Source organism: Vespula vulgaris, chromosome 6 (genome assembly GCF_905475345.1).
Source record: "Vespula vulgaris chromosome 6, iyVesVulg1.1, whole genome shotgun sequence".
Lineage (NCBI taxonomy): Eukaryota > Metazoa > Arthropoda > Insecta > Hymenoptera > Vespidae > Vespula > Vespula vulgaris.
The window spans coordinates 7,140,371-7,159,384 of NC_066591.1; the positions used below are offsets into that span (position 1 = coordinate 7,140,371).

Sequence of the window (19,014 nt, forward strand, 5' to 3'; positions counted from 1 at the left end):
AATAAATAAAATAATTTTTTTAATAATAATTTAATAATAAAAACTTTGCTATAGGCCTAATATATATGTCGTGTTATCATGAATATATACATCAAATTTATAAACGTATTGGAAAATTATTACGATAGATATTAAGACTAAACTATTAGCTGGAAAGATTTAGAGACACGTTTTCTTTCGAATAAGTTCAATTCGATAAGATAGAAAAGAAAAATGAAACGTGAAAGGTGTAAAAGGAAAAGGAGATTCATTTCGGCGTTGATCGCAAAACGAGACGAACGGTAGGACAGGGTACGTCCAAAATGGATGCTCGGATGATCGGTCAACGCGTCGACCACGGTTATTAATCATCGCTCGTTGAACAGACTCGACGCGCATCACCGCGCGCGAATAAACATCAAGGCACGAGCGTGTACGCCCGCTTTCGTGGACGTGCCACGTATATAAACAATGAGAGATCGAGCGGACATGAATTAGCAACGGCACTAGGGACGAGCCGTTGAAGCTAAACCAACCACCGTTTGCTCCTTCATCGCGAAACCGAGGAAAAGCTGCGCTTCTGCTTCGCTCTTCCGCCATCGCAGCTATTCTACCGTCCGTTCGACGAAAGCCACCGTATAATGTCGCTCATGAATAATGTCCTGTCGGCTTCTATCCTACTAATGAAGATTAGTCGAGTTCCGTTCAAGATATTCCCAATAATCCTCTCCTATGTTATATGTGCAAGCTTTGTTTCAGCATTAATTTTATCAACGTCTACATTTTTTCGGTTACATTGATCAATCAAACAATTAATTAATTAAAACGTTGATTTTGATCTATCGTATTTATTTATAGCGACAAGATTTTTTTTCCCTCTTATACCTATACGGAAAGCATGGCTTTTTTAAAGAATATTTCACGCATTCAAATAAATAAAAATCTGCCCTTCTTCCTCAGAAAAGAGAAATTTTTAGGTCGCACGAAAAGAAATGTTTCCAATTGTAAGAATTTAGATTGATATCGTGATTGCAATAATCTACAAATAATACGGTGAACCATTCGATCGAAATAACTCGTTTCTACCCGATAAAATTTCACCTCGCTTTTCGGCTACCCTCAGCTAAGTGTGAATCGACTTTCAGACATGGTGAGTCTCTCACACCCTTGAGTCTCAGTAATACCCAAGAGATAAGATCTAATTTGTGCCTCCTAGCTCACGGATGTCTCGTAATCGGGCTCCTTCTCATGATTCTTCCAATGCAAAGGCTCTTGCTGTTTCGCTGCATCGAGAAGTAAAAGGAAGAGAGAGATAGATACATAGGTAGATAGATAGAAAGATAGATTGATAGATAGATAGATAGATAGAGAGAGAGAGAGAGAGAGAGAGAGAGAGAGAGAGAGAAGGGTGCCATAAATGTAGTGGTATATCAAGTCTTGGGAATTTACACGCTAAGTTATTCCTCTGTGTGTCCTTGTGTGTACTTAACGTTCGATCACGATCAACCAAGCGTGAATTTAACGTCGGCCATGACTACTAGTCTACTACTCCTTAATGGTTATACGCGTGTTTACATTAGCGCTATCGGCACCCTTAAAGAGTGTAATAGGGGAGAGAAGAAGTCAGTCCAACCCTCCTGCTGCTTCTCTTATTCACCCCAATAACTCTTACCTTTCAAGTTCTTCGTTGGGACACTATCATTGGGATCATTTCGCGATATACCTGCTCTGAGAGAAACGTTTGTTAAAATTAAAAAACATTTCTTCAGCTACGTCGTTAAATTCTTTCGATTTTAGATAGGATAATCATTTATCAAGTCACATATAAAAAATATAATACGTAAAAATTGCATTGATGATTCTTATCTCCCATGAAATTTTCATATAAAACACTATCGTGATTTGCACAGATGTTAGAACGAAGAACGGAACATCTCTTTCATCACTTAATGGATTAAAATGTCTATTTCTATGTTCCGTGACAGAATAGGTATTTTAAATTGACCTTTAGAGGGTGCTCGTGAGAAAAATGACATTTCTAGGTTCTCAAAAGTCGAACACACCAGTCGAGAAACACGGTGCAAAGGACACGCACACGTTACGACGACAAGCAGCAAGCGTTGTCGTCATCAACGTCGTCGTTCTTCTAAGCTAGCTGGAGACGCAACAACGACAAAGCTCTTGGAAGTCAGTACCGTTGAGTTTCTCTGGTGCTGTCGCACGCCAAGAGCTCGTATACGAGCACGGAATCGAAGGAAGGTGAAGTACGCTTGCACGCGATCCTCTGATCCGTCTTACAAGAGGCGTTACCGTTATCTCCGTTGGTTAATCTCGAACGAACGACTAATAGGTTCACCGTGTGAACGTGTCTTCTCTGAAACGGAACCACCTGAAAAGGCTTTCGCGGCACGCTTTACTAAAACCGTGCTGAGAAAGAAAATGATTGAAAAAGTCTAAGTTTTTTTTACATTTCCAAGAGAAGACCTTTCCTCCTCACTTTGGGAAAGTTAATGATGACGCTTGAGAAAGCATAAAAAATATGAGTATATGTATGTATGCACAGGGGGAAGAGATCCGAAAGATCTCCGTGCGGCTTTATTAAAATTTTCTCAAAGATCGCCACTATCGTCTCTTTCCTTGGCTAGAGACGAGCTCGTTCAAGCTCGCGGAATTCTTCTCTTTCGCCGACGTGACAGGGAGAAAATTATCACCAAGTCACGTCAAGTGGGTCACGAAAGTTCTGAGAATGCGAGAAGAGAGAGAGAAGGTGAGGAAACTGTGGTTCTTTTCAGAAAGAGAGAAAGAGAGAGATTCAACGGATATAAAGCTGAGGGTGAAACGGTTGAAGATGGTGAGAGAGTTTCGAGGAAACGAGAGCATTCGTGGACTTTAGAGACGGATGAGCAAGATGGGGAGAAAGCAAAGATTATGAAAGGTCTCGGAAATAAAGAAGGAAAAAGAAAAGATACAAAAAGAAAGATGACTTACGATTCATGTCGAGAACGAGGACCCTGCTCTGTGGCGGCACCAAGTTGGTGTTGCTGGCCTGACAGATCAGCCTTGCGTTGAGATGTTGCCGGCCGACTCTCGGGTACGACAAGTGGTTAACCGTAAGCGCAAACTCGCGGTCATAGCTATAGGACTCGTCTATCACGTTGTTGTCGAGGTACCACGTCAGCTTTGGAGGTGGCTTGCCACCTCTAACCTGGCAGATTAGTTTCACATCGCTATCCTCGTTGTAGGGTTCCTTGATCCTCGATATGTCCTTCGTCGTGCTGTCCAGAATCTCGGGCTTCGAAGGAGGCACTGTAACGTACAAGCGAAAAGCTCGTTCCACCTGATAGTATTCAGATTATCTTCTACTAGGGTGGAAATCATATAAGTTGGACAAGCTATGGATTAGGGGATCTCCTGTTACACGGTAGTGTATCGATATAGAAGCCACTCCCCAACTACCACTGGTATCCGAGTGAACCGGAGGGACTATGTTCTCAACAAAAAATGCCTGTGTCATATGTAATCACCATTGATAAAACTGGACATTCGCAATAAGTTGTCATAGAAACATAATATTTTCAATTTCTGTGCAAAGATGTAAGATTTTTAAAATTAGTATATAACCGAATGTGTAAACTTCGTTTGACTATAACAACGGATCGGTTGAATCTAATCTAGCAAATTGTTATTTTAATTCAAATAAATTTATTATCCAATAGAATAAATAAAAAAAGAATATGTGGTAGTTTCTAAGCTTATATTTATATTTTATATCCTCTTCCCTTTCATCTTTAATTTTGTAATAAAACGTTTTTATGACATTCTAGCCTACGAGAAAGATACGAGTTTTAGCTTATGCGACATTATTTATGATCTCGTGTATTTTCTCTCTCTCTCTCTCTCTCTCTCTCTCTCTCTCTCTCTCTCTCTCTTTCTCTATCTCTCTCTTTTTCTGTCGACGAAAGCTTAAGATCTCGCATTATCTCGTATAAAGTTCAAAAGAATTTATTAACGGGTGGGTCGAGGTAGAAGTGCTTTAAAATTAAAATTCATAGAAAACGCTTTTGTTGTAAAAAGAGCACGGGGGATTTATCGAGGAGGTAAAAAGGTACCAAAAAAATGGTTACACGACTACCGGCTATTCTATACGTCTATGTAACATGCATATTAAATTCGTATAAAGTGAAAAGAAAAGTATAACGATAAAAAGTTATTCAGCCATATCCAAACAAATTGAGATATTTATCCAAGCGAATCACAATATGCTAATAAAATTAATGAAAGAGAATGTATAGTCAGTGGCGTCTGATATTTATGATGATACTAGACTAACGTGTCGCTATACAGTTACAATGTCAACACGATCAACGAACCGAAAGATATCTTACAAGTAGCTGCAAATCAAAGGGTTGGAGCTAATTAATTTTTCTCCCGAACGATAAAGAACTTACCAATTACGGTCAAGTTCATCTTTTGATTTTGAGTCGGAGTGTTCTTAAAATCCACCATACATCGATAGATTCCTTCGTCCTTGGCCTCGAGGCGGTCGATGCTGAGATGTGCCGGTTTCGTAGCCGTGATAAAAAAAGCTCTTGATCCCAATGCTGTTGGCGACGACCAAAGTTGGGCATTGTTGAACTGCCGACGACCGCGTACGTCAAAGCTGCAAGCGATAATAATATTATCCGTTATTCCTTCGAGCGGAAATATCCTCAGAAAATAATCTTTATTGGTTCGATACACGCCTCCTTTATTGCTTCCATGCTTTGAACGTACGAATTACCTAAGTATATCCGCTTCACGATCTTTGGCATTACAGAACGTTAAAGAATGTGATTTCACGGGCCATCATGGTCGTCCGCTCAACCCGGTAAAAGATGTCCGACCAACGAAAGAATTACGAAAGAATGCATGAAGGACGTACGGATAATCATTGTACCTAATGCGTCTTATGGCGTATCGAATCGCTACGTAGTTTTATCGTAATTGGAACACGACGGGATACAGGTGTAACAACTTTTTGAGACCTGCAATCCGGTTTTTAATAGAGCTAATGATTGAACGTATTCAAAAATTTTCTATCCTTCAAAAAGGTTAAACATCTTTAGTCAGGAACGTCTAATCTTTGAAGACCGTTTTAACATGGAAAAATTAAAGAGAAAAATAAGAGCAAAGAGACAAAGAATAAAAGAGAAGGATCTTAGAGGAAGAACGATACCATACGTGAATTGTAATTCAAGTAGATGGTAGCCTACGTGGAGTATACCTAGTTTCTCACCTGGGAGCCATCCTCCCTGCATGATCGCATATTAAGCATCCAGAGCAGCCGAGAAAGCGGGAGAGATCAAGAGAAAGAGAGAGATAGACAAATAGACAGAGAAAGAAGATTGAACAGGAGAACGGGAGATTACGAGGAAAGAGAGACAGAGCAAGGGGGAGAGAGAGAGAAGTAGAAAGAGAGAACGAATGCGAGGCAACGTGGTTCCTCGCGAGCGAACGAGCGACCGACTAAAAGTTAAATTGCGTTCTACGACTGCAAGAGAGTTCAGATTTCCGCTCGTGACTGAGTATTCCCAAAGATATCTCGGTGGCACGACTCTACTCGCTTCCGCAGCATTGACGATGAAATATGATTTAATTCTTCCACTTCGCACTTCGCGAAGATTCTCATCGCAACGTGGAACTATCTTCGCGAACGATTCTCTCTCTTTCTCTCACTCTCTTTTCTCTTTCTCTTTGTTCCTCGTTCGACAACAAGCATGGTTTTCAAATCGCGAACGATAACCTTGGAAAGCGATTTTCTCCTATCGTCTCTTTGGTTCTTCATCAATGTTTAAATGTACAAGAAAAACTATTTATCAGGAGCTTATTTTATCAGAGTTACTCGTCGATCATTTTACTGATATGCTAAAGAGAAGAAAATCATCATGGTAAATCGACAAAGTTCAATATAGTATGCGTGTGCAATTTTATTTTTGTATTTTCAATGGGAATAATATTAAGATCGGAGAATCGTCTTAGTGTATTACAAAAAGAAGTAAAATTAATTAGAGAGAATTTCATTAAGAGAACACTTTGAGAAGAGAGAGAGAGAGAGAGACTCGAGCTTCCTCTCATTAGACAAGATATCGCGAGTCCGATCTTAAAGGTTCGTATAATCAAGCGGCATTCGTTTCTAAATGTGCTGTGCTTTTTTCTTTCATTTTTCTTTTTATTATTAAAAATATATTACTAGTTCAAATAAGTTTGAAGTAAAATAATGCTATAATATAATCGATAATAATCAAAAAATGAAGTGTGTCACGTGAAAACGTGCGAATCGAACTTTCGCGTTAGAGACCAAAACTATTGCGAAACACGCGAGAACGTGACGAATCGTGCTTTGAATAAAAAGAAGAAAGAAAGAGTAAATCCCTAGTAAGCGGACGAGATTAAGAGAAAATGATAAAGACGGGCCATTTATTCTTCTTCTTCTACTTGTTCCGTAGGATTATACTTGGCCCTATTCAGTGGCTGTTCGACAAGTTCGACAGGCTTGCGGTCGTAGCAACGTCGAGTCACCGCATTTGGCACGTTCGCTCGAGTGTCCTGAACTTTCGCCGCCTTATTGCCAAGATATTTTAGCGAAGCCCTCGAGATCTTTCAAAGAGGAAAGAGAAATAGAGAGAGAGAGAGAGAGAGAGAGAGAGTGGGAAAGAAAGAGAGAGGAGAGAGAGATAGAGGGAGAAAGAAAGAGAAATAGATACGAAGGGTAAGGAGGTTAAAACAATCCTGCTGGATTTGGCCTAAACGTGACAGCCAAGCAGCGTACTTTTCTTTCGTTCTCTATTTCTCTCTTTTCTCTTCCTTATATCTTCCTCTCTTTCAATGACAAGAAAAAGAATGCCAATACCAACGATTTTTCCTTTCTTTTTCTTTCAAAGGAGCATGAGCACTTTTAGATTTCAGCCGAGAAAACGACACCGGGTAAGGCGCGAATCGGAGTGAGTGAAATACCTTGAAACTTTTTGGCTATCGAATAGAATCAAATGGATTTCGAATAGAATCGGATATAAATCGCTAAGAGTTTTGGGATAGTTTCCCCGAAAAATATGGTACTTTAAATAATTGAAAGTGGTTACCCTTGCGGTTTCAAAATCATTTTTAAGTTTCTATTATTGCAAAAAATCGATCGATATTAATGTTATATGAAAGAAAATATTGAAGGAATAACGATAAATTATTTGCAATACAGTGATCTTTCTTATGTATCTTTATTTTTACTTTTCGCACGTTAGCCTGCATTTATCTTCGCTAACGCGTTATCTTCAGAACACAACGACCGTCGTTATTATCGTCCTACGTGGAAAACATGAAAGTGTCACATACCTGGCATTTTTTATTTACATCGATGTCACCCACTAGATTTCTCTCTAGTCTCTCTTTCCACTCTCTATACCTGTCCTTGGGGATATACGAATAGTGCGACGTTACACGAAGTTCCATTAAAAAGTAATATGCGAATCCTGGCGTAGAAAGGAAAAAAAGGAAGATAAATTAAAGAGAGAAAAATTCTGACGAATAAACAAGGAAATAGCTTTGAAGCTATTATCACGGTTTGCTCGGTACTTCGAAATATCGATCGTAGATATATACAGGATGGTCCAAAATAACTGACAATAATTTCAAAACTTGTAGATTCATGAATAACCAAAGAACTTTTATTGTTTCCCTTTTTTTTTATTAATTAATAACAAATAAGAAAACTATATTTTACAATACGTGTTTAAAACATTCAACTTTACAATCTAAAAGCGTCAGGATGCTTTTTAAAGTTTTCGACGATGTTCGCACACTCTTCCACGGTTATTTAACGCTAAGCCTTTTTCAAAATCTTTTTAAGTTTGTTATAACGTATTTTAAATAATATTGAGATCAGGAGAGTTTGAGGACCAAGTATCTTTATTCAATATCTCCGAGAACAATTCTTTGCACAATCTGATCGATGATTTTGCTGCATATGTAGGTATATCATTCTGCTGAAGAATTCAATGTCTATTTTCATGATGCATGCGTATAAAAGATCTTCTATTTAAAATAATTAATCTAAGATACTTTACTTCTTATTTTCAAAAAGTATCTTGACGCTTGTATTAAATGCAAAGATGATCATTTTTAACATGTTTTATAACATATAATTTTTTTATTCGTGTTATTAATTAATAGCAAAAAAAAAATAATAAAAATTCATTGATATACTATAAAGTTAAATGCTCCGAAATTATTGTCAGTTATTTTGAAACAGCCTGTAGTTTATTTGCACAGTATGTACGAATCATGCTCGCATTAACGTTTCATTGGTGATTCCATGAATAACTTTACGTAGGCGATCATATGCCTATGTGTATGTATTGCGTAGACAGAGAGAGAGAGGGAGAGTAGTCATTGCGGGCAGGCAACTGATTTATCGCGTTCAAATTAATGGCTCATTAGTTCGTTCTCTCGCGCTAATGAGTCAATCGCCTCTCAGAAATGGATAACCCTTAAGCGTGGCATATGTGCCTAACACGATCGTTTACAAGACTCGGTACTTGTGCCAAACGAGAGGATACGCAAAGCAAACGAAGATGATGACGATGAGAGAGAATCGAATATTCAAATTTCTGTCGGAAATACAAAAAAGAAAATTAAGAAGATAATTTATTCGCATATATTTCTTTCATTCTTGATATATAACAAACATAATAAAAATAATTAAAATAATTATTATTATTGTTATAATGATAATAACAAAAATAATCAAAGTGTAGTAATAATAATAAGAATAACGATAATAATCTGTCTCTGTGGACAGGATATGACAAAATTATTAGCCCAACTAGCTTGTGAGTAAGCAAGTACATAATTATAGTATACATCATGCTTAATGAGATGAACGTAGGGGAAATATATGCGAAAGCTTCGTTTCGACGAAACAAAGGTAGACCGACTTATACCATTTTTATTTTCCACAGTTCGTTGCCGAATCGTAATTATTCCTGCAGTGATATTTCTATTTTGCTACTTCCGAACGATATTAGAAAGGTTGAAAAGTAATGCTAAATAAATGACTTTTGCGTCTATATTCGTGTACATTCCTACACGCTATTTATTCAAATTTTAGTAATTATTTTAGGAATTTATTCCAGGGTTCTTCTTCAAAGTAAACATAGATATTTAAGATGATTAAATTAAGTATTAATATTCTAAATCTTTAGACGATTATTTCGCGAGTCAGTTTATATTTGAGTTTGATGAAATGAAACAAGATTATTTAAATCCGATTTTTACGTAAAAATATATCTAGAACGGATGTGTGCTTTTAGAAAATGTCTCACATATGTTCCGAAAAATTCGCATTCGATTCATGAAAGAATTCGTCGTGTAAAACTTTCGTCTAAAGTTTCACACATTTGGAAAAGCCGAATGGTCGTTATGGATGAACGAATGAACAATAAATATGGGGAAAAAGAGAAAAAAGACAAGAGGAAAGAAAAAGACGAAAAATAGGAAAGATGTTTGCTACGAGAAAGAGAAGCGAAAAGGATCTTCGCGTAACAGTCTGTGGCACGTACGATAAGCGAATAGGATGTCGCACAATAAATATTTTACTGCGTCGCCACGAGAAGGAAGACGGCTTAGGAGAGTGGGTGGGCCCATGACAGGGGTGGAATCTCCTAGAGAAAATGTACGAATTCGCGAGGTCGCCTTTAAATTTAAACTTTCTTGTCGTAGTAAAGATTAAACTGACTTTACAAGAGTTGATGCGAGTCTTGGTTACGTGTTTCATCCCCTTACTTTGTTATCTCTTTACATTCATCCTTTTCACTCTTAAGAATGTTATATTATGTGTGATTTGATCGTGACGCATTATAATACATTTTATATCTATATATAAATAAAATAAACGATGAATTTAACAGGAGATCAAGTCTTGTTGTCTCCGACAAATTTTAGATCGAATATATTATAAATAATAATATTATATTTATCTTGTATTCTGCATTGAATATATTGGATAACTCTCAATATGTAAAACTAAACACTCGACGGTTTTCATGGAAAGAAAAGAAAGAAATTTTGCTCAACGCGATGACATCGACATTCTTATCGTTCTTATTTTCTTTCTTTCTCGCTCTTACAAATTCGATGCTCGGCTTCTCGATGCGAAAGACGTAGATCCGTGAACGGGATAACCCAAAGCGATGAGAATTTCCATCCTTTTTTCTCCTACCGTTTTTTTCAATAAAACGAAGGACAAAGTTGGGACGTCGAACGTGCATGTCGAAACGAGAGAACTTTCCCATTATCATTGAATCGATGAAAGAAAACGATAGAGAAAGAAAGAGAGAGAGAGAGAAAGAGAAAGGAAAAGAGAGAAAGAGATGAAGTTAGGCGATCTCGAAGAAGGAACTATCGACGTGATTCGAATGAAAATCGTTCGAATAGTTCTCCTACGTAATACAATTCCATCTATCGGATTTCTAGCTTTATTCTCTGAAGTATAAACGTAAAGACGAGATTTTCCCGTCGAGGCGTTATAATAAAATGATTTACTTATTACGGTGCGATGAACGATACGTCGTTCGTATACGTGATTTACCTATAAATCGGATCACCCCCATCTTCCTTGAACCAGAGCACCATGTTGACGTTGTCGTCGTTGGGCGCATGTATATCGCACGGTAGCTGCACTTTATTTCCCACCACACCTTCTATCGTAGTAATTGGCACTGAAATTAAATGAGAAAAGAAGCGATATAGTATTCGTGCTGATTTTAATGTATCAAAATTCATTCGAGTAATACTAGGTGAACAGTTGCCTGTTTGAGAAAAAGACAGCTATATTAATTAAATCTGATTATACAGAAATATAATAACAATGTAAACGACGACCATATTAAAACGAATACAAACGTGTTATCTTATTATTAAACTAACGCATTTGTATTTGTTCTGATCGTACAGTTGAACAATTATCTGTTTTATAAAGAGACATATATATGTTAATCAAATTTCATTAGATGAAAATATAATGACAATGTAGACGATGATCGTACAGGAATAGATAAACGATCTCGAAGGATAGTTTGAGAGTGATATTTCACGTAAGTGAGTGAAAGAAGAAAGGATGTCTCTTCAAATCGATGAATTTGACGACGGTAAATGGGTGTTTGATGTCGCAACTGTAGGGCGCGCCGTTACTAAATTAGATTTACATGTTGATAGAGTTATCACGTTTTAACAAGTTCCTCGCAAGAACCCCTTTACGCCCTCATCCCTTCTTATTTGTAGACCCTAATGGAACTGGTATCTGAGCCTAATTTGACTGTTAAGTATTACAGAGTACTATTGCTTAACACACTTAATTGCCTCCTTCAAATCAGTTAAATTGTCCAACAAGATAATTTAAATGTGAAGGATAAAAGGATGAGAATTACGAGAAAGAGAAAATGGAAAAACGACAAGGAGAACATATAATCAATACTTTTTCTTCTGTTATCGATTATAAGCCAATCTAAAAGGACAATTTAATTATGAAGAAAAGAGTGAGAATGACGGGTAAGAGAAAATGGAAAAAACAAGAGCACATGGTCAATATCCATTCTTTTTTCTTTTTTTTTCTTTTATTTTGTTGACGTTGTTGATTCTGAGAAAAAAAAGTACGGGAAAGAAGGAGTACATTAGCGTGGAAAACTCTCTCAGAGACCGGATAGTCAACCTCTTCCATCTTCCCTTTTCCTCACCTTTCTCACTCATCCTCATTCTTCTATGGTTTATTGCACCCTGCTCGGGAAACTTGCGACGCGGTTGACCTTAATGGTGCGTTCACCTGTCGCGTGAAGCAACACGAAGAGACACATAACGTCGTTCTCGTCGAATAAACGAACGAACGAACGAACGAACGAACGAACGAACGAACGAACGAACGATAGTTAGATACACGCACTGTGCGTCAAGTTTTACGCTCGACTCGATCCAATCGATCGATAAAACGGACGATCCTTTCTCTGCATGTGTAAATGCTAGATAGTGTCGTAACCTCTCATAAATTTTTCAATTGCAAATCTTTGAATACAAGGAATAATTAAAATTTCACAATAATAAATTCCAAAGTGAAAATAGATACTAATTAGACTCTTACCGAACGAGATAATTAAAATGAATCTTAAATCTCTACGAAGTTTCAAAATTAGAATTGATTGAAGAAACAAGAAACGTTGTTCTTTTCCTATATAGTCGTTGACGTCTCGAGTCGGATGTAATCGTGTATCGCGATTTGTTCATAAACGCCCACATCGTTCCAAGAAGGTAAAGAAAAGAAGACACGAGAGATATCTACACGGTGGTCTCGTAGGGAATCCCATAAATAACTTTTCTACGTGGAAAACGAATCCATCAGCTTGCGGTACGTTCGAGCGTTCGATTAGTGGAAACATCAAAACGTGCGTACGAGCGCGTAGCTCCTCCCTTTTTCCTTTTTATTCTTTTTCTTTTTTTTCTTTCCCTTCACTCGTACCGTTCAGTTCCATCTTCCCTCATAGCCATAAATAAGTAATCATTCGGTTTCCACGAATCTCATAAACTATCGTTCTTGGGACTGGTATATTCTTTCATGGTATACCAAAGTTTATTTTTCTTTTTTTATCGTATGACCGAAATTTGATGCTGTTTTCCTTTTTTATTTTTCGCTTCGTTCGTTCGTTCGTTCATTCGTTCGTTCGTTCGTTCGCTCGTTCGTTCGTTCTCTTTTACTTTTCGGTAACGTCGGAGAGCGAACTACAAGGTTATTTCATCGAAGATACTCGGAGCTTCCGATAAATCGGCAGACGCCTGCTGACTCGGTCCGTTTATCTCCGTTCGAAGATAAATGTGAATGTAGTCCGAATCAAACGTGAATGCTCTTCGAAATTAGACGCTGATACTTGTTTGTGTTTAAACCGAGCGGATCGAGGTTTCCAAGGCTCTCAGTCGTATTCTTCTACACGCTCCGATATATAATATGTATACTTCTGAACCGGTTTTAACAACCCTATTCAAAGGGAAACTCATATTTAATAAATTGTTATCTTTAATGAAAAAATCGAAATACCTGTTTCTCTCTTCCTTTCCTTTTTTCTTTCTTTCTTTCTCTTGCGTGAATACTTTCTAAAGTTTTCTAACGATCCTAACGTCTTCAGTAGTAAAGTAGGGAAAGGAAATAAACATTTTCAAGCGAATCTTTCGGATTCTTCGTAAGTACATATACCTACCAGTAGCCTTCTACGTTGCCGCGACTATTATTTTCTCTCTTTCTCTCTCTTTCTTTTTCTCTATCTCACTCTTACACACATTCACACACACACACACAATCTTTCTTTCTCGGTAGTGCACATAAACTTGACGGAAACTGGCTTACGATAATGACCTCGAACGTAACGAACCTATTCACGATTTAAGGCGGGCAATCAGCCAGAAAGCCGACCATTATTTAGATGACTCTACTCCCACTACTTCTTTCGCCATTTCCTTATACAATTAATTCGACGATAAAAGAAGCATTAACACGAGCGCGGCAAACGCTGAAGAAAGAAAAAGAGAAAGATAAATGAATAGAAGATAGATATACACACACACATATATATATGTGTATATATATACTTATATATATATAGGTATGATTCTTTTATTTCTTGAACGATTATGAAGGTAAAGAAATAAAAAGGGAACCAGACAGGTTTAAAAACCGGACCTGGAGGCTACTTTCTCATTTGATCGAGAGTCGATCCTCCTTTTAATCACGTCCGGCTTTGAATACTACATAATCATCGACTAATACTAAAATACTCAAAACATAGATGGAGAGATGAAATCGTTAGCAACCGAATTAGTATCCGTGATATGCGGAAATATAATGGATCTATGTTTAGAATTTTCTATAGTTTTTACTGTTCACTTTCAATCAAATAAAAAGTATTAATAAACTAAACGTCAACGATATTCCTATAGCGTTACTCATTGATAATTTCATGGTATAATTTTCTTACATCCTTCAATTTTTAATAATAAAGGTGTAATGATGGCTCTTTATATTTTTATATTTCGTAAGATCTATATAAAACAGATCGCGTTTACGAGCATGCTTACTAATTAATATTTTACAAAATATATATTAATCCAACACAGAACATTTTATTATCGATTTTTGGAAACAAGAATTGAGAGAGGAAGTTTCCGCCGCCAATTTTCACCTTTCTTATTCTTTTACTATTTATAAAATCTTCTGTGCAAATTTTGATATTGAATTCATTTTTCTATAATTATTAATGTTATTATATAAATAGTTTACATACAAATTTAATATAAAAAGTTTTTACCTATATGTATAATGTATCTTAAATAAAGATTCTCATTTTAAAAATGAATTCTAGAATCATATTTACGAATAATTAATGATTCTAATTCCATTGAAATTATCACATACTGATGTTAGAATGAAACATTAATCTCGAAAAATTCATAGCTCTCTCATCCAAAAGAAATTTTATAACGAAGGTACTGGAATATTTAGATGAAGATTTATCGATAGCCGTTCGGTTCGATTCACGCGACTCCCATTTGCATAAATATACGGACGTACGAGTTGGCGTTGGATATACGTTCTGTATGATTGATCGCGCATTAATTATGCCTACGCTCGGTTAACGCTAAAGGTCCACATTATACGAACATAGAAATAAAAATCTACGAATGAAAAAGAAATAAAAACGAAATATTTTTTAGTTTTGTCACACATATTTTTATCGATCAAAGAAAATCCTCGAGATTTATGAAAATCCTATCAATCATTAAAAAAAAATCTTGTATTCGATGCAGCTCTCTGCGAAAAGTGAAAATTATTTCATTCGATCATGATTTCTTTCTTTTTGTAAAGAACAACGTTAACTTACAAGTCTTCATCTACATATTTTACATTAGATCCCAAACAAATTAAAAAGACAGTAATAAAAGAAGATATTTACAATTTGATCAAGGAATTCGTTGATCAAAAAAACACTTTATACGTATTATGGCAAATGTTACGGCAAAATACAAGTTATATGTGCAGTAAATGTAAAATATCATAATTCGTGTGTGTATAACTTATATGATTATTGAATAATAATGACTTCATTAATAACTATAATTAATAAATAATAATAAAAAGTTTATATTCTTCCATAAATACGAAAATAATTTAAATGAAAATTAATTTCCTTTAACAATATGATATAATTTCGTAAGTAGAACCTATATCGCATAGTTTATACTTGCAAGTTTCATTGATTTTAAATGCTGAGTTGGGTATATAATCTCAGAAATGCATTTCAATAAAATGTGTTGCTTTCAGATAATTGATTAACATTCAGATAAAGTTTTCTCGATACATTCTATTGGAAAGTGTAAAAGCATATTTTTCTTAACTTTTCATTGCCTTGTTGGTAATACAAATTCAAACAGATAATACCTAAATTATGTAAAAATATTTTTTTATAATATAATATTTTTTTCAATCCATTTCTTGATGCCTTATAAGCTGCAATTAAGACGTTGCTTGTATTCTTGTTACGATCAATAATTTAATGTTTCTAGTATTAATTTTGAAATTTCTAAAGATAATATTTATTATACTCATCATACTATACTCATTTACTACACTCATCATACCATTGTGGAATGTACTAAGAAAAAAAAAAATCCCCTAGTCCTTCTACATTTCAATACTATAACATTTACTATATATCTCGAAATACATTGACTTGATTTTAGTAAGACAATAATAAAAAACTAATGATATATTGTGTTTATGTTCGTAGTCGTTAAAAATGTTTTGTGACTACGCAACAAATTAAAACTGTCTTATGCAACGAAGGAGCGTTTCCCAATGGCGAGTTAACTCGTTATCTTTTGTTAATAATTCAATTAATAATACATAAAGTTACAACAGTGGAAATGATATGCAATCACATAAAAACAGATTGCAATAAATATTTCTTTAAAACGCAAATATTATTGGAAATATATTATATAATATAAATATAATATCATTTAGAAATCATCGTCATAATGAAGACAACGTCAAAGGTTTTCTCTGATATTTCTAATTGCTGCAAAGGAATCTTCGTTATTTTTGTTGCGTCGAGTCTGCGCCGTAGAGAAGAGAAAACGAATTGTAAGAACACAATGTTGTCGGATTAAAGCTGAACGTTCGCGAAGAGCCTTTAAAGTGAATGAGACGAACGAATTGAAAAGGTAAAAAAAAAGAAGGATAGTCGATCTTAACGATTTGTTCATTAACTGTTGATCTCAACGATTCATTCGATTGATCGAGTCGAAACGAGGCTCAGAAAGGTTATTAATGAGCCATCATGTTTATCGTATTGCGAAAAATATATCGATTGGTTGCAAGAGAAACACGGAAAAGTTTACAAAAAACGCACAAAAAAGTGAACAAATAACGAGCGAACGAAGGAGCTGGACCGACTAACGGAACAATTTTCACTAGGAGGAAAGCTCTCTCTCTCTCTCTCTCTCTCTCTCTCTCTCTCTCTCTCTCTCTTTCTCTCTCTCTCTCTTTCTTTTTATTTCTCTTTCTACTGGCTCTCGAAGCTCTCGCGCAAGCATGACTTTATTTACGAGTCTTTGGCGGCTGCTTCGTTCGCCGGTAATTGCTGCGGCAATTACAACGCGATTTATTGTAATTACAACTTTTACAGTGCGACGACTGAGCCAAACTACAAGCGTGTACCTTTTCTTTCTCCCTTTCTCGATCTAGTAGTATTAATAAATATTTCTAGTTATTATCTTGCCTTACTTTATTAGATACTATATCGTATTATATTCATTATTATATTTTATATTATCACATTATAAATTACATTACAATAAAATTATTAAACACATCTATACATACATACATACACACACACAGACACATGTATAAAGTGTATCATTTCTTCGTCATTGAAAATATCGATCTTCATCTACTAACAAACTAACGAATTAGATTATCATGTTAAATAATTTTCAAAATAAAGTATCCATGTCAGGATACTAATCGCAGGTTTCGTTAAAATAAAAGTTAATAGTATAAAATATTTCAGAAGAAATAGATTACAAACGAGAAAACGAATCTCGAAATGTTTCTAAAAGTTTACAATGCTAAAATGGAAATTGGTTCATTCATTATGAACTTATAAAAGTTGTCAAGTATCTGCAGGAGCTTTGCGTAATTATTGAATTTCTATAATTATCTCAAATCATTATCACAATTCTGTAATAATTAGTGAATAAGACTGTGATTTAATGTAGATAGAAAAATATTTCCTCAAGAAAAAAAAGAACAGTAAAATAAAAGAACCGATCGATAAAATGTTTCTAATCAAATATACTTGACTTTGTTCTGAAAAGTTCTGTAAATCGAATTCAAAGCCGTTAGTTTCGAGGAATCGTGGCATGATGCGTTTGTACGTTGCATGCTTATAACGAATAAGAGGATGTTAGAGAACTCAAAGTTACAGTATATGCACGACTGGTTACGCTTTTACGGATTCTCTTTGACGATCCCTTAGTCTGAAATGAGATTATGTACATCACCGATTTATTCTCGATGGTATTGGCGATTCGTGAAAAGCAGCGACCGTAAAAAACTATGTATGTTCTGTATTGTCATTTGAGAAATCTCACATTTTTTTCTAAGATTATCGCTTCTTCTTTAACTCATTAGTGCTTAGCTTGGTCGTTATATCGTGGACGGTCACGTTTGCGCTCATTTTTCCCTCCTTCTCGTCATCCACTTCTCATCTCTTTTCATTCCCAGTATCTTACATCTGGCACAGTCCTACGAAGACGTTTTTCCACTTCCACTCTTCTTAAAGTCGCTAACTTACAAACATCAAATGAAAAGCTACAAATAAAATCGCGCGTTCTACATTTAGATATAAATTCTATTTAAACATTTAAAACAAATTATTCAACTAGGATGTTCAAAGTCATGAATATCTGCATATAACCTACACTTTAAGTATAAAAATGTTTCCCGAAAAATATACGAGTACAATGATGTTTCCCGTTACTCTCTTCTTTCGTATCGATCTCACGTATTTCCATTGCTCGTATATTTCAATTAGTCCATCCATCGGCAAATTTTGGACTTTCCACCACCGTGGGGATTTTATTTAAAAATAAAATTACTGGTAGAAGATTCCGGACGGTCGAACAGGCACGTGCTCTGATTTGGCAAAGATTCGCGACAAGAGAGAGAAAGATAAAGAGAGAGAAAGAGAGAGAGAGAGAAGAAGAAACATAAAGAAAGAAAGAGAAAAACATGAAGTCTGAAGGGATGAGAAAAGAAGGGGTGGAGAGCTCGAAGTAGGGAAAAATAAAAGGCGTGAACCGAAGAGAAGCCAAGAAAGAGCGCGAAGGGAGATATAAAAAGGGGTATACTTGATAGGAAGGGGTAAAGAGGAAACCAAGAGGGTTGGGCTATCGGTAGTGGTAAGTGCACCAACAGCATGCCGTGCCTGGCACTTAAGGATATATATTAGCGTTGGGAATATATATACGTTTATATATATATATATATATATATATATATATATATATATATATAAACGTATATACGAGGGTACTGCCGGCTTGAATTCAATGCGTAAAAAAAAGAAATGGAAGAAGGGCTTTCTACGTAAAAATTTTCCTTGGGGAGGAAAAAAAGAAATGGAAAGAGAAGCGCGAGAATCGTTTAGTTATTTATGCATGGGCTATTTTTAAAGTCATTGCTAGCTGCAGTTTTTCGCACGATTCGTATTTGGCACGCGGAATCTTCGATCTCTTTAGTTTCCAGGTCCTCTTTTCCTTTTGTACTTCCTAAGAAGGCACTACGTTTTAAACTCCTCTTTACGACGTTCTATAGTCGCATCACGATCCCAACGTCTGTTTCCCAACGCTGCGAGTAACAGCTTTCGCATGGAACTGAGCAGTTCTCTGTAACGGAGGAGCTTT

General features: G+C 35.8%; 1 protein-coding gene across 4 annotated transcripts in view; it reads right to left on the minus strand.

Moving 5' to 3' along the window:
* LOC127064908 (nephrin-like) overlaps positions 1-19,014 on the minus strand; it is a 95,613-nt gene that overhangs the window by 27,085 nt on the left and 49,514 nt on the right. For all 4 annotated transcript variants that reach the window (XM_050996563.1, XM_050996565.1, XM_050996566.1 and 1 more), the window contains 3 exons: positions 10,598-10,727; positions 4,428-4,639; positions 2,968-3,285 (listed from right to left, as the gene is read on the minus strand). In XM_050996563.1, coding sequence (XP_050852520.1) covers positions 2,968-3,285; positions 4,428-4,639; positions 10,598-10,727 — 660 coding nt within the window. The remainder of the gene's footprint in view (positions 1-2,967; positions 3,286-4,427; positions 4,640-10,597; positions 10,728-19,014) is intronic.